The following is a 20,641-nucleotide window of genomic DNA, read 5'->3' as shown; positions in this document are numbered from 1 at the left end:
GCCTTACATTTACGTAACTGTAAGGCAGGATAAGATTTGGAGGGTAGTTTTAGAGTGTGAAGTTTTTCCTTTTCCTGCAAGGTGTCTTGCTACTTGTTCATATTTCTGATTCTTTACACTGAAGGCCAGAAAAATTTATTTAACCACAACATTACTGGCCCCTCAAAAGACTCAAGCTCTGAGACTGGCCTGCACCTAGCACTACTCCTTTATATGGAATGTGAAGCAAGGCTGGTCCTCTGGCACTGCTTTTCCTCCCAGTACATCTTTCAGATGAAACTGGCTGCAAGGATGAACAGCAACCACCAGTCAAGCCTGGAAGGCCAGGCATCTGAAAGCTCCTCAGGCAGCTCCTTTTTTGGCTCTGACGAGATTCCAATCAGACAGTCTGAATTATAAGGAGAGCTGGCTTCCTGTGGCTGAAGTAGAGGCACCTGCTGTAGAAGACACTGCTGTTTCTCTGTTAAATCTTGGACAATAAGAAAAGAAAATAATATCTTAACAAAGCGTAAAGAATATTCACAAAATACTCTGAATGCACTGAGGCTGTTTTCTGGGGTTTTTTATTCCAGTAAATAAGGCTGGAAATTTTTGCTTATTATGGATTCTTGCTTGTGGATTCTTGCTTATGGATTCACTGCTCACTAATTGTGATATACAGTGCTATTGTCAAAGTTTAGTCAGACCAAGAAAGGAGGTAAATCTTTTTTTCTACACCAACTCCTTTAATTTGGCCTCCCTAATAGCCATCAGAGAATCACAGTTGTGAACCCTTTCCACAGAATGTGAGACTTGGACTGCCCATAGCAGTGATAAACCTTTTAAATCAAAAGACATGACTTGTTCTGCTGTCTTTTGAAATAATGAAATGTTAAATCTATTCTGATCGGGTTAGTCTGTCATTTCCTTTGACTGCTTCTGTTAAGAGGACTTTTGGTTTTGCTTCTCTATTTGCGAGAAACCAAAAATTCAGAAAATACATTTCAGCAATTCAGTATCTATTAGATGGGCAGCTGTGGGATTTTGTCTTATTGCTTTAAGATTAAGGTGGACTATACAGCATAAAAACAGTTTTGTGGAGGAAATAAAGACTGTTACTGTGTTCCTAAATCACAGTATAGTTTCTTAAGCAGAAGATCTACATTCTCAGTGGAAAGACTTAGAAAAATCTGGAATAAATCTATCAAAGGAACAAAGAAAAATGGAAGAAATTAATACTAAATAATGACCTAATCTCTTTCTGCTTGTCATGTGCCAGTTTGGGGGGTTTATTGTTTTACTAAATCTACTAAAATTTTTCATCCTGAAATTTGACACTGTTTACAAATTTTTGTTGAAAAAAGGGGAAAATAAATTATGGTGTTGATAGCAATTACTCTGTCATCCCTTTCTCCATTTCAGACAATAAAAATAAAGCCAGGACGTTCTGATTGGACTGAAATTATCACCTCCTTGTGCTTCTCTTTCTCCATCTGCAGGCAATTGGTGTCCGCCTCAATGAGCTGTGCCATGCTGAGAGCGAGAGCCCTGCCAACTTGCTTGGCCTCATTTATGATGAGGAGACCAAAAGGCGCCTGAGAAAGGAGGATGAGGAAGAAGACTTTTTAGATGACAGTAAGGAGACTCCCTTTACTACAAGAACCCCCGCTTGTAAGAACCTTTGCTTTAGGAGCACTTAATATTTATTCTCTTTTCATTTTCTTGCCACCCAGCTTTATTTCCCAGTCCCTCACTTTCACCCCAGATTCCTCCCTGTTCTTTTTGTGCCTGGATGTAAAACATGTGTGGCAGTACTGAGATACTTGTATGGAAAAGGGAAGGGGAAACCAGGCAGTGAGCTGCAATTCCTGTACACAGAAACTGCAGTTGCAAGCAGAGTAACAATTTATTTCTTGAGCCTTGCTGTCACCTGCGTGTCAAAAACGGTTCAGGCTCCAGTCCTCACAGTTACTTCTGCCAAAATATTTGTGTAATATCAGCTGCTTTTCTGTTCCTGAACATTGACGAGTCTACTCATCTACGTGAATTGGCACAGCTCTGCTAAAGGCTTTTAAAACTTGACTTCAGTATAGTGCCTGATTTTCAGGCAGAAATAAAAAAAAGCATCATTAAAAATCTGTATAACAACCAGATGATGAAACCACACACATTTGTGCCTGTGTGTACCTAAGGGTAGAAGAGCTGTGACAGATCACTGAGCCTGAAAGTCCGTATAGGCATGCAACTTTTAGCAAACCCACAGCAAAAACTGTGAACCAAAATAAATTGTCAAAACACATCCTGTTGTAGGTGTATGTGAAGGTGGTAACAAACATTATGTGCTCTTTAGACACCATTTGTGTATACATGTGTGCTGTAATTTACTGGTGCTTGTCTATGTGTACTGTTGTTCCCCACTGGATGTAGTGCACAGACACTGTTTATCTTCTGCTTTCTCTTCCCGTGGTTCTGGATTTGTTCTTATAACTGCATAAAGGCCAGCTTTGGAGTAGAGAGAAGCTGGCAGGAAGAGCGACATGGCATTTATAAGAAATGAGCTCAAGAGAAGGTCTTGGCTCTAAGCTAGACCTTTCCATATGCCGCTGTGTGGTGTGCCAGTGCTGGCAGCTACAGAAGCATGGGTGGCTGTTCTGGATATTTGATTGTCCCTTTAGGGGATATAGCCAAAGCAGGAGGAGGTTGCATACCAAAGAGTCCTTCTCCTGCACCACAAATGAACAACTGCATTCTCATGACTGAGTGACAGAATAGGCTTTCTTTTCCCTGTTCAGCCACTCATACCAGGCACTCAAGGGGATGTGGAGCTGCTTTGAAAAGATGCCCTGAGACAAGAAAATGAAGATCAGGTTCTGGTCTAGAAAGACATCTAAATGCTGAAGAGCTCTCCTGAAAACCAGTGTCTGAAAATAGCTGATCAGCATCCTTGCTGTAGGAGTTCTCAAAAGCTGCCTTATATGCTGTAGGAAGTAGAACGCGAAGCATCAAATATGCAGTTGGATATTCCATTATACTCCATGTCTCATTTGCATTTGATATTTCAGATTATTTTAATCTTAACAAAGTCCACAATTCATTACTGGCAATGTGTACAGGGGATCTGGCAAGCATCACAGAATTATTCTGGTTTTATCTGATCCCTGCGAAAGATTTGACAATGCAAAACTGAACAGGGGAAGAAGGGTATCTACTTCTTAACCTGTATTACCCTTAATTGAGGTGTATACAAGATGTCGTAAGCTTGTAGTTAGTTTAGTGGGTACTTCAGCATAATACTCTATAATATACACTATAGTCAACTATCGTGTTACTTCAATGTAATGCAATATTGTAATATAATATAATGCAATATAAACGTTAGTATTATTGTATGTGCTGGTAAATACATGGTTTGGTATTTAATTGATTCTGTTTCTTTTAGTGTAGGAAAAGTAGCACAGAAGTGTGTGGTTTCCTTTCTTCAGTGCAGCTTCCATCGTGCACCATATGTGAAAATATGTCCATCACCTCTCGATTCCAGGTCTTGTATTAACTCCTTGTTCATGATAGAAATATTCTTTCCTAGGCACTGTGAATCCTACCAAATGTTGTTGTCCTTTTGCACTAAAAATGGCAGCCTGTCAGCTTCTCCTGGAGATAACCACATTCCTTCGAGAGACCTTCCCCTACATGCCCAGACCACGGACTGAGCCTCTTGTGGTAAGTGGACCAGACACATTGGAGAGGGCTTTTCCCACAGAATCACTGGATTCCAGGTCCTGACAAGGGGTAGAGTGGGATAAAAACTCCAGTGGATCTCTGCAGGGAGAAAGGAGCCATTGTGTGGTGAATAGAAGATGGTCAGGGTACATGAAATGGATTGATTAAGAAGGTAAGACTGTGGATGCACAACATGTGCTGCTGGAAGTTCAAGAAAGTTTCCAAGCAGAGAAGAGAAATTGAGAAACCAAGGGTGGGGGACCTGGGAAGTGTGGGAGGCAGACTACAGGAAGTGACAAGCTCACATGCTCATTAGCTGAATAGCAGGGCCAGTGGTCAGGGATCAGAACAAGGCAGTTAGGGGAAGGGAACATAATGGTTTACAGAGAATTTGCCAGTGCTTTAAAACTGCAGATTTTTGATTTGGGTTAGACCAAGAGAATTGCAGGGTGAATAGGAAGGAAGGGAAGAGATAGTGACCAAGAAGCAAAGAAAGAAAAAAATCTCCACGAGACCCGGAGAGGCACAGGCAAATCCTGGCGTAAACAATAAGCTAAACAACTGATTAGGTGACAAATAATGCTGTGAATAGCAGAACCCATGAAAACTGATTTACAGTGATTCATTTTTGTGTGGATTTTCTTATTTCTAATACTGTGGTTTAACATTACTTAGCCTGTTGTTTCAAAAAATACACGTGCACACAGTCGTCTTTTGACAAATTGAGTTGAAGGTGACCATCAGCTTCAGAGGTGGTTAGCATGGAATGAGATGAGAATTGAATGGCTGACATGGTTTCAGCTTTTAAGCTAAATTTCTTTAAGAAATCAGGATTAAAATTATAAAGAAAAAATGAGAACTTAGATTTCCATGAAGGATTTAGCCCTACTATCCAGTTTTTTGTTAATGACAGATCAAATTTTAGTGATGTCAATTATGCTTGAAAGGCTGATTTATCTGAGTATTATTGTAATTTGGTTCTGAAAATGTTTCCAAAGACTGTAGACCTGCGATGAAGTGGCTCAGCCCCAAGGTATGCAAGAAGAACAATTTTTAAAAGCAATAAATTCAGCAAAATCCTGCTTAAACACATTGTTGATACTCTTTCAACACAATAAATGACTGCATCTAAAAGCAGGATAATACCATGGTTTAGAATTCATGTCATTAAGTAGTTAGGCTTGAAACTAAGAATATGTTGGTTAATGAAGGTCAACAGAAATTAGTACTTTTGTGTGAGATAGAAGTGTAACTGCTTAATCCCTTTCCAGACTTGTATATGGGAGACAAGGAGGAGGAATTATTCTGTGATCTATAGGTGAAAGAAACTGTAAGGTCACATGCAAGAGTCTGTAAGTTAAAATGACCATAGAGTGCTGCTTCTAACTTTGTACAGGAGAAAAAAAAGAGGAAACAACAATCCAGATTAAAATATTAAGTCTGTATTTTTGGAGTGATGCTTCCTTTCCAAGAAAAACAGGTACATAATGTTATGATCCATATAGCTGGAATTTCAGTAGAGCAAATCTCACTTCCATTTGGTGTTTGTAGGCATACTTCTTCCATAAATAGGAGCACAGCCTTGGAAGCCTTGAAGAACTGAAACATTTGCAACTAAACTAGCTTTGATGAACTAGTTTGACTACCAAGAGAGCATGCAGACTTGCCAAGGCTATGGGCCAAATGAGGTAGACAGCCCTGACTGAAGTTCCACCCAAAGCCTCTTACTGATGATGGAACAGATACAAGTTCATTTTGCTCATGGCTGGAGACAGTCTAAACCCACCTGGATGTATTCTTGTGTCACCTACTCTGAGTGACCCTTACTTGGCAGGGTGGTTGGACTAGATGATCTCCAGAGGTCCTTTCCAATCCTAATAATTCTTTGATTCTGTGATTTATGTTTCCCCTCCTGAGCCTGCAGCCAGAGTGTTAATGCACTGGGGAATGTTAACCAGCAATGTGTGTTAGCACCTGGTAACTCTTCCATCCTGGCAGGTGGCTCAGCCTGCTGCAAAGCCAAAGAGCAGTTGGCTTATGTGTGATTAAATAAACCCTATCTGAAGCAGTTCTTCCTGAAGCTTCTCTAGTTGCGGTGGGAGCTCATACTGCTGGCACATCTGTGTGGTCTACAGGATCTGGAGAGCTGCAGGCTGCGTCTGGACCCTGAGATGGACCGACACAGGTATGAGAGAAAGATCAGCTTTGCTGGGGTTCTGGATGAAAATGAAGATTCAAAGGATTCCCTACACAGCAGCAGCCACACCCTCAAATCTGAGGCTGGCTTCGAGGAGAAAAAAGGTTTGTCAGCACAATCAGGCTTTTGTAGTCTCAGGGCTTGTGAAGTGGCGCTTGATTTTGTGTTTTCATTTGCACAGACTGTTGAAAAGCAGGCAGCCATGGAGTCACGTGGCTTTAAATAATTTCCGAGATACTTCTGGCCTTCAGGGTTACATATAATGAATGTGAGAAGCAAAGATGTTAAATTTTATAAAACAGTGCTATGACTGAAATTGATTGAAAGTTTTGCACTCTTGCTAAAAAGAAGCAATCCTTTTTTGAAACTGTCTCTAAGTGGGATGCTGAGAGAAGCATCACTATTTGATTCATTGTAAAAAAAAAGATCAAAAGTGGTGTTATTTGGTTTTTTTGAAGTCACAGCTTTTCATTTAGGGGAGATCACAGATAAAAGGGAAAATTGGTATTTTTCTGTGGAAAATCTGTATCAGTTTGGAAGTCATGGCATCACAAAAAATTTGTGTAATTGGTCTCTTGAATTCTTTGCTACCACATGAAAAATACATGTGGCTTTTGATGGCTAGCAGATTGATGTTACCAACATATCGTGTACTGTACAAGCAAACTCCAAGCTCACTGTGTTTGCTGAGAATAGCAGATCGTTTCCATTTTTGAGCCATCTCATGCGAGACTCACCTTATATCTGATGGTACAAGTGTTGCAATACAATATAGTCATCATGTGTATTTGCAATTAGAGACTAAACTTCCAGATACTTACCTCTAGATGACCTGCTAACAAGTTTCCTAGAAATATTTACATTCTGTCTCATAATAGTAATTTACAGATGCAGGTATTTGAATGATAATTTTGATGATTGCTTGAAAAGTATAAATGTTTAATGATTGTTTCACAACAGTGGGGTCTGTGGCTGGTTTTCCTCTAGGAACTGTAATGTCTATTAATGATTCGGAGGAGATTTTATTGACTTCTAGGTGCTTTGGGTAAAGTTTGTGTTGTCTTCAGCTGTGACCTTGCCACAGTAACTGGAGAAAATATTAGAAATTATTCCAAGACTTGCATGGTATGAAATTTTCTCCAAAACTGTGTGTCCGGTGGGCCAGTTACTTCTGTGCAGACAGATGGGTACCCACTTAAAAAAGGTGAGCTGGATAAATTGATGCTCAACCTTATTTTGTCTACTCTTGGTGTATTAGCAGCCCAGAAAAACACAGCCTTATGGTCTATCTGATAGTCTAAGATGTGTGGAATAAGATGTCTCTACCTATTTAGATGAGGAAAAGTTTGGGTTTGGTGTTGGGTTTGTTTTGAGGATAGTTATAACAATTGCTTGAAACATTTTTAAGCTTTTCAGGGAACAGTCCCACTCACTGGGCTGCTACCTGAGTGGGGGAATACCATCAAGCATGCAGTCCTGCCGGAAACTGCTGGTGGAAAGTCTCTAACTATCCTGGTTTTGTTAGAGACAATGCTGACTGAGCTTTTCCTTTGCATGTTACTGTGCTACAGGTGTAATGTATTTTTGCAAAAATAGTATTAACTTTCTGCATCCTTTTCTTGGTTAAACTACATATTTCTGCAGTTTTATTTGGGTTTTCTTTCCATTATCCCTTTTCCCTAAGCTGTCATGTAGTTTTCCTTTACTAAAGCTGCCTCTTTACTGCATTTTAGACATGGGGAAAGTGACTATGGTAGGAAGGTTGAATCCTAATATACCTTAGCAAAAATGTAATTCCCCTATTTTAGAAGCCAAATAAATGCAAGATAATGATGTACTTTAAAATTACAATAATTAGTTTCTTTTCTCTGGCCACAACATATCCTTCTGGAAATCCACCTGGGCCAAACACTACAGATGCAGAGGCATCTTTCATAATCTACACTTTTCTAGAGAAGAAAACATTGTTGTGTGAATGTAACTAAATTTTGATTGCCTGTAGTGAGAGGTTTCTTTATCTCAAACTCTTTGATGAGTACTAATCTGTTTCCCTTCATTTTTCTGGACTATTAAAAATTTTGCTCTCATTGCTCCCCCCAGGCATGGCTTAGCAGCTATCCAAAAGCCACGGGTTTACTGTATAGAATCTGCTCCAGGTAGGTCTGAAATACAGACACTACAGCTAGGTAGATGCAGGCTCTCAGATGATCGTATGTACTCCTTGGGTGCCAAAATGGGATTCTGCAGACTTCATGAAAGGCAATTACAAGTGCTCAGCAGTTTGGCATTTGTGGGGCTGATCTGAACATTATTCAAGCAGTAGCAATTGCTAAGGAACTCAGCATGGTCACTTGGAGGGAGATTCTTTAGTCACTCAACAGTGGTTTGCCAACTTATTTGTGAGGACTAAGGAGTAGCTCTCAAAACGTATCCAGCTGTCTTTGACCAGGATGCTAGCTACTGAAAATGGGAGTGGGAATTCTGTTCTGGAGGAATTGGGGGCAATCTCAGGAGTAAAGATGTGTTTGCTTTATCCTGAAACCAAAATACAATTCTATTTAAATATTTAGCTTGCCCATGGTATTCAAAAAGCTCTGTTCTGTTCATTCCCAAGCACACACCAAAAGGTAATTGATCAGAGGTGGCCTTGCCTGATTAGATCTGCAGTAAAATGACTGAGTGTTGCAACATTTGGACTGACATACTGCCATGTACTGCCTTTGAACTAAGAGGAGAATGAAAGTGCAAACAGTTGGTGCTTTGAACATTGAACCATTCCATGTTTGTGCTCATCAAAAATGCAGAGTGTCAATGGATGTTGTTAATGCCTGAAAGCTGCTGATTTGTCTGAAGGAGAGGATCTACGTGCTCCTGTTTCCTCTAAAGCATTCTAATGATGAAGAGTAACATGCAGAGACATGGATTTATGCGAATCTAACATCAAAGAAGCCTTGCGTGCTAGCCTCATGAAGCAGACTACCCCTCTTGCAGTCACACATGCTATATGAATAAATAATTGATTCTACTGTAGAGCTCAGCAAGGTTTACAGGACCCAGGCCCACAGGAAAATAGGTTTGTCCAAGGTGCCTTGTTCATGCCTGGGATTCAGCCAGCTATCCCAAGCAAGAGGTGATTCTGCACTAATGTAAACTCCAAGGTCTGGGAAAGAAAACTGCAATTTACATCCATTGGGCAGATTCTGCTTCCTGGCAGTAATTGACTAAAAATTGGTGTGAATTGTAGGATTTTCTTATCCATGTTTTGGGGTTCTGTTAGTGCAGATCACTCTACTTGCTGGTAGTTGAACAAGGGCTAATTCCAAATACAGACAAGGCCTGAGGTGATGTACCAGATCTCCAGGATATGAGGTGTTGAACACATTTTTGTGAAGCATCTTTACTGCCTGATTGATCGAGCTGCATTGGCGGTGGCTTTGGAGGAAGCCTCTGATCCCACATTCCTTGGCAGAAGAGAAGATGCTGCAATACAGGCTGGCAGCAAAGGGTTGGGAGGGTGGGGAGGGCCAGGATCTCTTTCTTTTTTAAATGGGGAAAAATTAAGGGGAAAAAAGTCCTCTTTTATTCTTTTAATACAGTTCCCAGCAGGAAGATCAGGATAGGAGGCTCCCGCTTGCTCCAGATTAAAGGAACCCGCAGTTTCCGGGTGAAGAAGGGGGGTTCCCTTTCCAGCATTCGCCGGGCCGGCAGCCTAAAGAGCACCAAGTTATCACGGCAGGACTCAGAGTCTGAGAATGAGGAGCTGCAGCTGTCCCACAGCAGGGACACTGTCACTGATATAGGTAACTTAGATGAGAGGGTGGAAAGGGAGGGGACAATAGGAAGGACCTAAACTCTTGATGTGATTGCAGCAGAGCTAGAAATGACAAGAGATCCCCACCTCTGCAGGCTAGGAAAACTCTAGAGCTCTCTTCAGGGGCTGCCTGGACTAGGGCCTGAGAGGAACAGGGTACAAATCCTGGGTGCAGTGTAGACCACAGATTGTCAATTCACCACTGTGTTAGAGCATGAGCTCTTAGAATGCTGTCCGGCCAGCTAAACACTTGCTGTCTTTAGGGTGGCACATGTATATAGCACATATCCTTGTGTATGTATGTAAGCACATACACCCCCCCCAAAATCATAGAGTATAATGAATACATGAGGTCATATGTTTATATGATGTTTTATTGTCCATAGCAACAGATTTGCTATATGTGTGTGTGTATATATATATATATATATATATATATATAAACACATATATATTTAGGCATATACTTCATATTCTGTGTTGGATATGATGTCATAAGCATGTCGGGTGGCATGTAAAATACATATTCCTTTATGCAGAATATAATGTTCACATGCTACATACTGTATTTCTAAATGCTGGCATATACATCTATTTTTGTTGTTTACAGCTGCTTTCCTTGGTCTTTAAAAGACGGATGTCCATACATTTGTCTTATGGAAACAAGATGTGCATCCTACTCTCTGAAATCTCCATCACAGTTGAACTAAAGGGCTTCCCTTCACTATCAATGTTAACCAAAAACTGTGAATATATTTGGAGCTGAAATAACCTCCAAGTTTAACGGTCATTTTTATGTTCCCCAAAAGATGCTTTAGCAGGTGAACATGGAGAGTAGGATTGCCAATTCTGTAAATCTTGACAAGTCACAGTTCACTTAAAGAAGAGAAGAAGGGTAAAACAAAAGTTACCTCAGGCCAACTTTTAACATCATTAGTATTAGTTTTATAGGAGGCCCATAGGGTATGAAGTGGCTAGGGGAAACACAGGAGTCAGTGAAATTCTCAGGAAAATCTCTTCCTTGGATGAGTTCTAAAGCATTCTAGTGTTCTAGAACCAGGATTTTTTTCCCCTTTCATCCCCATGACATTAGCAGTTTCTATGGGCAATTAGCAGGGACTTTGCCCGTTGGCATTTCCAGTTGGATGCCACTTCTGGTTGGATTTTTCTTGATGTTTTAACCACAGAGCCCAGTCAATGCAGATCACTAAACCAACCATTTGCAGCATCTGAATGGTGCAAAGAATTGGTTTTGATGGTTTTGGGTTTTCCATTTCCCTTCCATTAAAGAAAAAAAACAGGGAGGGAGAAATGTTTGCTACTGACAAGATGGCCTGTGGGCCAAGTCCAAATAGTTCTTGTAAGTGTCAAGCCAGCACAGGACTGGGGAGGGATGTCCAAATGCAGTCTTTTGAGTGTGACATATTCTGTGTACTCTCATCTGCTCCCACAAGGCTGGCCTGGCTTACAAGTGCTTAAAGCACATAGGGAGCAATAAAAACAACAACTTTTTGGGTATTTTTCTTTTGAAGAAGGGAGCCCTTGGAGTGCGAGTGAACCCAGCATTGAACCTGAGGTACTGAGCAACACAGGTGTGGAGGAGAACTATCATCGGAATATGTCGTGGCTGCATGTAAGTACAAGTTGCCAGCAGTGCTCTCAAGGATGGAATTTTCAATCGAAAAACCTTTGTCTGGCAATAACCAGATCACAGTTTGTACTTTTTCCATAATAGCATCAAGGATCTCAAACGTTAAGCAAGCTGCGACCTTTGGAAATTGAGTTTGCCATTTCTAAAATGAACTTAAATCGCCTTCTCTCTAGTTCATATATTTAATTTTTTTTCTCCCTAGGTGTGCAGGGACAGCCATACTACTTCAGCTGAAACATATATTAGCTCAGTACCTTATCTCCAGCATGGCCAGTAGTGTGTATTTCATGGAGAGCAACAGAATGGGCTACAGTGTGAGCTGGGCCCCCAGCTTCTGAGAAGTGGCATTTTAGAAGCTACTCATGTAGGCCAACAGAGCCTTGTATAGTTTTGACTCTGTCCAACAGAGGAGTACAGGAGTATACAGGGAGTACAACAGTGCAGATGCAGTTTGGTCATGCAGGGTCTAAGGCATCCCTTTGGACAATCTCTGTTCCTGTGATTTAGACTTGCCGGAATTCAGTCGGGCAAGTTTACACTGCTCAATCCTCTGGTGTCCAAGGAGTGCACAGCGCTATGTGTGTTCCCTCATGACATGCCAGGATAGTGCGGTATGGTCAGTGTGTCGTGCACACACCTTGGGTTGACTCGCTGTGCAATGACTGGTGGTGTCCTGCGCATGTGTGCAAGGACAGACACCTTTGACCTTGTTGCCTTTGGGAAAGACAGCTGTCAATACAGACTTGATATCTCCCTTTTTTCCCCAGATATTTCACACAGACTGCTCTCAGCTGCCCAATTCCTATGGGGTGTGGGCAAGAACAGGCTTAAGCTAATACTTTGGGGTCAGAAGGAGTTCTTGATAGCTGTCTTTTTTGTATGAGGCTGGCAGGGCAAGGAACTTGAATGTCATGTCTTCCAACTGAGTACCTCAATCTCTGCAGTACCCTGCTTTCTGTCAGTACTCTAATGCTCTTGGTAATTATTACATCTCATTTGGAAATTCCAGTGTACTAAACTGAGTATGTTAGACATAAATGTATGTATTAGATGCTGCATCACTAGAGGATAAGGGAATTTCCCTAGTTAGCAGCTTAAGATAAATTGTGGTGCCCTTGCTCATTGTGGGAGGATGCATGAACTCATGAATTCTGAAGGAAGCTTGAGATGTTTGTCTCACTTTACATGTGATTAGCTTGCATGGGAGAAAGAAAAATTTGAAAAATCACCTGTTCCGGTTAATGACACACAAGTACCAATCTTACAAGACAAGGTTATTTTTTTCATTTGTTAGAAAGAAGGTGTGAGTAGATGGTCACTAAAACTACAGTCAAAGCAAAAGCCTGCTTTATTTATTTGTCACAAGCAAACAACTCAAAAGGATCACTGGTTCCAATTGCTGCTATGAAGCCACCAGTATTTCCTTTACCTGTCCTTTAGGCAGCCTGGAGTCTGGTGTGCTCACTCTGTGTCAGTGTACCATTACAGCAATTTATAAGATTGGACCAGAGGCTAGTAGTTCAACATAGTGCTGCTATACAATTTGCATATTGATACAAATATTGAGTTATTCTTTATTGACCCCAAAATGATAGGAGGCCAGAACAAGGAGACAATCACAGGAATCCCACAGACATTACACAGATTTGTTTTAGATTAAGTTCCTGACATTTTTAGAAGCTAAAATATTTTAAGGTTGAGAATGATTTGGCAGCCCAGAGAGAGCCGGCAGATTGCAGCTGCACAGACATAGACACAGTGGATGGAAAATTGGGATAACTTCTGGTAGTTCTGGGTGCTTCTGCGCTGGGTTGTGGGGTGAAGAGATAGATTCGTAAAGACCTCTTAAGACCTACAGTGTGAATGGCTTGGAGAGGCCTGTGTATTTTCCTTAGAGTGCTAATAAGAGGCTGGGTTTGTGTGCAACACGAAGACCAATGTACAAAGAGCTGCTGGGCCGAGCTTTGCTCCTCTGGCAAGAAACCATCTGAGTTACACCAGAGAGGGGTCACTCAAGTGGAGACCTGCCAAGGCTATCTTTAATTAAGTAGTTTAGGGACTGATACCAGTGTTTCTGCAGCAAAGCATGGCTCAGAATAGCTAAATTCCAAAATATTTACCTGATTTTTAGATGAGTTTTAGTACTCCTTTCTGCCATATGGCATCACTAGTAAAATAGCAACTGAGCCTGCTACCATACAGTTGGGCTCGATGGGTCTACCCAATGACAGTGAAGGAAGCATATGCAGAGCAACTGACACAGCTTATTTCTATTTGAGAGCATACTGAGATATTTCCCTTTGCACCCCTTGAAGGAAACTAACCCCCAAACATGGTGGGTTTGCAGCTTTAATGACAATTGGCTAGTTGACAGTTTCCAGTCCAAGCTCTCATCTTAGAGTGGTGATACAACAGCTTTTGTGCAAACTGAGAGGATGCTGGTTTCCTCAGCCTTAACCTTGCCACCACCCAAATATACACATCTATAGCAGCTCTGTTTCTTTGCTTTGTTAGTACTGTTGTTTCTTTAACCATGCCCAGCTAGTTTGCAAACCCCTTGTAAGTATGAAGATCTGCACAGACACACATACCTTTTTAAAGCTGTGTTGAGCTTCACACCTCCCTAGCTAGGCAGAGGAAAAGTTAGCTTGACTGTCCCAGTCACTGGCTCTGTAACTCCATTTTCTATAAGTAACTATTTCCTTTTTAAATTTCCAGGTTATGATCCTGTTATGCAACCAGCAAAGTTTCATCTGTACCCACACTGACTACTGTCACCCACACTGCTACCTCCATCACAGCCGGTCCTGTGCTCGCCTGGTCCGGGCCATCAAACTGCTGTATGGAGATACAGTGGACTCCATGCGAGAAAACAGCACATTGAACAATATGACAAGAGGCAAAAAACAAAAGGAAGTGAGTACATGGAAAAAGCAGAATGTTTTAGGATTTGTCCAGACAAGTCATAACTGCCTTCAAAAATTGCATAATGTACTCATACAGTTCTTTCGTGACAAAATGAATACAGCTTTTCCTGAGCTTAGCTTTGCTGTAAAAAACCCCAGCAATTAAGTCATTCAGCATTATGTAAGGAATGTAATTTATATTGACTGGGATGAATCTTAGTTGCTGATAAGGTAATTTAAAAGCTTATAACCTGACTTCAATTTTAGTGTTCTTTTGTGGCCTCTACTCACCACCCTGTGGACTCTGTCTCTCTTTGTGTTTTTTCTTATCTGTTAGTAAGAATCACTCTTGAAATTCTTGTAAAATCTTGTGTAATTTCTTTCTTTTATGTCTGAGCTCTCACCTGTTCCAAGAGTTGTATACATTAGTCTTTAGTGTTTGTCTCTTTAGTGATGGACTTTTAGTGACCATTTCTGCAGGATATTCAGACAACTTTGTGCCTTTTTATGTATAAAAGTGTACCTTTAATGGAAATACATTTCTGCTTTCAGGGAAGTGCCCACCCAGGCACCAACTGAGTCATGTCAACAGTTACACCTGAGCAGTTATCCTGAATATTTTCAGAGCCATTCAACTAATTTGCAGTAACATTGAAAACAAAAGTGTTTATGAAACTGTAATGAAGGTTTCAGTTGGGTAAAAAGGCTATCATCCCTGGCAGTGGCATACGAAGGAGAAAAATTCATTATGTTTCTTCATCAACCAGGAGATAGTTTGTTTCTTGTCAATTTAGAAAATTGAAGGATATTTTTATGGAAAAAAGCACAGAGCAGGTGAAACAGAAGCTAGTGTTTCTTCTTTCCTGAAAACTGTAAACCCCATATATTTCCTCTAGCACAGAAAAGCACGAGTTATTTAGAAAGAGAGGCAGTCATTTCCTCTGCAGAAGGTAGGCAAGAGATGAGTAGCTGGTATGTTTCATTAAAGGTAGCAAAAGAACTGTGCATTTCTGTGTGTTGTTTCATCTCCAACTTTGAATTGCAAGACAGAGATATTCTTCAAACCATCAAAGCATTTAGGAAACAGCAGGAAAAAAGAATCTGGGAGGCGGTGAGGTTTCCTACAAACACATGCAGGATGTTTGCACAGACCTCACTTCCAGAGAGCAATTTACAATCTTTGCTTTTTTCATAATCCAAGAAAGACCTGGAAGGCTGTAGTGTGTCCAGAGAAGGGAACAGAGATGAGGAAGGGGCTGGAGCACCAGTAGTAGCTGAGGGAGTTGAGGGAGCTCAGCCTGGAGAAAAGGAGGCTCGGGAGGGAATTTCTCTGTCTCCACAACTCTCTTACAGAAGGGTGCAGCCAGGTGGATGTCTTTGCTCCCTGGAAACAAGGGACAGGATTGAGTGGAAATGGCCTCAAGTTACACCAGGGGAGGTTTAGATTGAATATTAGGAAAAACTTCTTCTCTGAAGGGTTTGTCCAGCCCTGGCACCGGCTGCCCAGGGAGGCGGTGGAGTCACCATCCCCTGGAGGGCTTTAAAAAATGTGAGGATGTAGCACCTGGGGACATGATTTAGTGGTGGAGTTGTCAGCATTAGACTATTGGTTGGACTCAATGATCTTAGAGGTCTTTTCCAACATCAGTGATTCTATGATTCTGTGAGAAGACTCATTCTGCACACTGAACACTTCCACTGGTAATTTTTTAGAGGGAAGCTGTAGACTTTTTGCCTCTGACCTGCTTCACTAAATGCATGAATGTGCCACCGGTGAAGATCACACAGAGAACATTCCCATTCTTCATTTGGTTTCCTGGCTTCTGCTTTAAGGTTTTATTGAGAAAAGCATTGTTAAAAAGAGAAGAAAATTGGATGAGATGTGTGGTCTTCCTGAATCTAGGCCTTTTGCCAGCAAAGAACAAGGTTTTGTGCTACAGCTCTGGTACCACATGGTTTCTAGTGTATGGAAATTCCTCTTGTACGTAATCTCCTTTTCTACATTTTGAGAAATATAAATGTGAACTCCACTTTCTTTTTCTTTCCTTCCAGTGCTCAGACAAGTCATGCTTGAGAACTCCTTCTCTTAAAAAGAGAGTGATCGAGATCAACTTGGAAGGAAAGAAGGACTCTGGAATGCTAAAATACGTCAGGAATCAGGTACTGATTAGGCCATACACTAGTTAGGGAGGCAGATATATAGGTGCCAGGTTAAACTGCAACAAGAAGGAAAATATATATGGATTCCCAAGCCCATGTGAAGAACTGTTCCTGAATATCAGTCAGTTCAGCCACACATCTTTTCCCCATCTGAGTTATATCAAATTTAAACCTTTTAAGGAAACATGGTCAAAGAATCCTTTAAACATTTAGCTGCATTAAATCACAGTCTGCATCTCTAGCTTTCCGTAGTGACATATGCGCCAAAGCTGGGGATACAAAAAAAAAAACGTAGATATATTTAACTGCAGCCTGTCAGTTTACACTATTAGTTTTCCTTGTTCTTACTTGTTCAGGGTTCCTGAAGAAGCAAAAGACTCTTCATAGACTTGTTCTTAGTGAGATTTTCATGGACCTGTATTGCTATTTGTGCACCACTTTGTGAGAGTTTGACTTTCCTTCTGTCCTCTTTTTTGGTGTTTTGGTGATGTGAGGAACAAGCAAAAGACTCCAGGAACTAGCTTGCAAACACCGCCTTTTCAGTATAGGCTGAAAGACACATCCCTCTGTGGAGCATTTTCTGAAATGGATGAACCTAGAGGTTATTGGTGGGTAATTTGCAGACCAAAACCAGGGTAAAATTACTGAGTGTGTTCTCCCTGTTGATAGTTTTACACAGCTCAGACCTAAGGCATGGCTTGGTTTTTTGCAGGTAATGAGCCTCTCCCCTGCCCCTTTGTCACTGCTGATCAAGGCAGCTCCTGTCCTCACAGAGGAGATGTACGGGGACATCCAGCCAGCAGCATGGGAGCTCCTGCTCAGTGTGGATGAGCACATGGCTGGAGCAGCAGGTAAGAGAACCAAACCACTTAGGATGGCTGCTGTGGCTGCACAACTCGCATTTGATCACAGGACTCTGCAATTTTGTAGTGGATGAATCTGAATGCCACCAAGGGTTTCTTGGGGGCTGTTTGGTGTTCACAGACATTTGTGTGGTTTTGTGCTCTGTGGAAAAGAGGTGGTCAGAAGGGTCAGGAGAGCATTCTCTCTGAGGCCTTGGATGTGGTGGATGTTTGGTGAACATCAAAATTAGTGTCTGTGTTCAGTTTGGTTTGTAGGCAGAGGAAACCTAGTGATTCAGTCTGTCCAGAGTCTACTAGAGCATTCTGTAAGTTGCCTCATGGAAATGTTAGTACCCGTTGAGAGCTCATACAAAAACAGAGACAGGGAATGAGAATGAAACTGTCATAGCTCCTGTTATGCTGAAAGGAAAATTCTCATATTGCATGGAGACAGCAGCATTTGTCATTAAGTACTGTTATGGTATGGTACTTATCTAAATTTTCCATTTCCACTTGGTTTTAAAGTGTACCGATGATTGCTGATGACATATAGTTGAGAGCATCTTTAAGACAGATAGTTAGCACATCATATACCTATGAAAGTAGTACTTTGAAATTGTGCACATGGGATGAAATTTACTACAATAAAATATAAAATTATTTTATTGCCAAGTAGTAAGAATTCTTCTGCTAAGGGCTTGGATCTTCTCCCATGGAAATGATCTAGGTTCAGAGTTTATCCCTTGGCCAAAAGATGACTGACCTAATGATCAGCTGTGAAAAAATAAAGGCAGTCAGGATGTGTCAGAAGAGGTATTTCATTAGCGATTCATAGTATTAATGCTATTGTAAAGCATGATGTACAATTACCTAGAACACAGCACTTTCAGTGCACAATTTTGGTCACTGAAGTAAGATATTTATGTGTAACAGATGCTGTTAGGACAGAAGTAAGAATGAAGAGCCTATATGATAAGGATATTTATTTAATGAGTTCAAATGAAGAGTGAGAGGGTATATCTTTACGCTCCATAATGACAGAACACCAGGCAAAGAGAAAGTGTTATTTAATTGTTATTTAAATAAATATTTGTTAGACTAGAAGGAAGGTGAATAATAACTTTTTATGGCTTCTTTCACATGGAAAACAGATTTCTAACCACCAGAAAAGAAAACAAAAGCCTTTTGGTTTAAGAGCTTGTGAAAGGGATTACATTATGTGACTCAGGAGGTCCCGTCTAGTCTTACTGTCCTGTCCAAACATTCCTAGTCAGTGTGTGCTAATGTGAGATGAACAGAAATCATGAGCCAAGCCTTAGAAACTGTGAACATCCTTCACACACAAAGTTTACTTAAATAAAGCATAAATTAATTTTAAGCCAATCTCACACAACTTTCAAATTTTATCTTTCTCCTCACCCAGCATTCAAGGAAATGGCTGAAAGATTTCCCCCTTTTACAGATTTCCATACCTATAGGGGCAGTGCCAGGTGTTCTTTCATGGAAGATTAAGTTACAGACATTTTTATCAAAAGCTGTTAACAATGCAAGAGTTTTGAAGTGCTCTTTGAACATCACTCCCCTTTCCACCACATTTCAACAGTACACCAGGCCTTTATTTTCCAAAACTAGCAATGAATTCTTCCCTGAAGTCCATTGTTTGAACCCCCCTTTCTCATGTTCTTCAGGTTTCACTCACTTCCATCTACTCTACCAGTGCACAGACCACTTCTTCAGCTCACTGGTCTTTCCTGTGCTCTGCCTTTAACTTTTGCCTTTCCCAGGTCAAATGTGTAGACAGGAAGAGAAAGGAGCAAAATAAAGAGAAATAATCTGTCTGGTGCAGTACTCCTTTCCCCCCTTCAAGTCCCTTTCTGAGGGAATAATTTTGGATACTTTTTTAACTCTATAATCTTAGAAGTCCTTTTCAACCTTAATGATTCTATGATTCTAGTAAAAAATTTGCATGGGTGTTGGAATTGAAAAAAGTCCGTGGACTCCAGCATGGGGAGAAATTGCAGTCCAAAACCAATGTGGTTGATAAGAGCAAGCTCTGTTTATTAGCAATCCAAAGGCACTTACATAGTATACCAGCTTGTTAACTCTTAAGTGGCTTAAAACTTACCAAGCGCATTTCTGCTTCTACATAATTGGACTTACATTGGCAAGCTTCTACAGTTATGTTATGATTAAAAGAATTCAGAGTTCACCCTCCCTTCTCTCCCGGTTAGCACATCTTATCAGCACAGCTGCATCGCTTCAAACTCCCTTCTTTGTTTCTCAGGCTTGGTTCTCACACAAGGATTTTTCTCATGCAGAGTTTTTCTCACACAGGCCTTTTGCTTGCAGGCTCTTGCTACAGTTCTTTTATTGATCCCATAATTCTATCAATGATCCATGTTCCTGATCCTCTAACTATCTCCCAACACATGGGTCGCAGGGTGAAGCTTTGCTGCTCTTCTTAAGGAGTGATGGCTGGCTGCTCCTCCAAAGCCGCCTCTGAAATACATCTTCCTTCTTCTCCCTTTCCTGAAGGGAAGATTAAAATCCATTTGAGGGTCTGTAGTAGTTTTTTTTAGTAGCAGGTGAATACACCCCAAGCAGAAATTGCATTCATCAAGGTCAAGCCCTGAAAACCCCTAATGTTGCTATACAGAAGCTGGATAAAAAGAATGCCTTGTTAATGTACTACAGCACCATCTACTGACCTATCCCAAAGCTCTATTTCTGTTCTTGGTTGCTTCAGCATGAACTCACGCTTTTACGTCAGGCCTAGCAAGACTTGTTATAGTTTGAGAAGATTAGAGAGCAGCAAGTTCCCTGAGCTGGTGAAGCTTCAAGGTCCTCACAGATTTGAGCAGCACCAGGAGCCCAGGCAGTCAGAGAGTAGCCTTGTTTTCCGGCAGTGTGACACACTGCCTCCCATGAGCACAGTTCTGGGGCCTGGCACCTGCTGAAGAAGCATTGAGGAAAATAGAATGGCAAATGTCTTCTTGCTACTGTGGAGGAACAGCCGCCAAATCTAGAGAAATTGTCTCCAGTGCTCTGCGGTGAGCTACTGGTGAAAAAAGCCATGGATTCTCTAAGACCCACTGAACTCCCACAACAATAAATCCCTCTGCTTTTGTCTCCTGCAGTGCCCCTCAGACACCATCTCCATTGATTGGCCTCCATCAGTCTCTATTTTAATTAATGTCTGTTTATATTCAAATATGATCCATTGAAACAACTATGGGTCAGCTTAGCTACCATTGTGCTATTTTGTATGGTCCTTTGTCTTGCTCTGTTTTCTCTTGGAAGCAGATTGGGATCATTGCATGGAGCCCACTTAACTAAGAACTAGTTTTACCCATCAAAATAGTCAGGTGGGCTTCTACT

At 41.1% G+C, this 20,641-nt stretch overlaps 1 protein-coding gene across 19 annotated transcripts in view; it reads left to right on the top strand.

Annotated features, from left to right (window-relative positions):
• Positions 1–20,641, top strand: part of LOC121661329 (protein unc-80 homolog) — a 146,427-nt gene that overhangs the window by 71,187 nt on the left and 54,599 nt on the right. For 13 of the 19 annotated variants that reach the window (XM_042021374.1, XM_042021382.1, XM_042021370.1 and 10 more), the window contains 8 exons: positions 1,479–1,650; positions 3,563–3,696; positions 5,832–5,997; positions 9,490–9,693; positions 11,237–11,337; positions 14,074–14,271; positions 16,314–16,421; positions 17,134–17,272. In XM_042021374.1, the coding sequence (XP_041877308.1) occupies positions 1,479–1,650; positions 3,563–3,696; positions 5,832–5,997; positions 9,490–9,693; positions 11,237–11,337; positions 14,074–14,271; positions 16,314–16,421; positions 17,134–17,272 (1,222 nt within the window). The remainder of the gene's footprint in view (positions 1–1,478; positions 1,651–3,562; positions 3,697–5,831; positions 5,998–9,489; positions 9,694–11,236; positions 11,338–14,073; positions 14,272–16,313; positions 16,422–17,133; positions 17,273–20,641) is intronic. The other 6 variants (XM_042021371.1, XM_042021377.1, XM_042021376.1 and 3 more) reach the window with 3 other exon arrangements.

This window comes from Corvus kubaryi, unplaced genomic scaffold (assembly GCF_017639235.1).
Source record: "Corvus kubaryi isolate FWS band 111438036 unplaced genomic scaffold, C.kubaryi_AGA036_p1.0 37142, whole genome shotgun sequence".
Taxonomy (NCBI): domain Eukaryota; kingdom Metazoa; phylum Chordata; class Aves; order Passeriformes; family Corvidae; genus Corvus; species Corvus kubaryi.
This window is presented reverse-complemented; position numbering and strand designations above follow the sequence as displayed.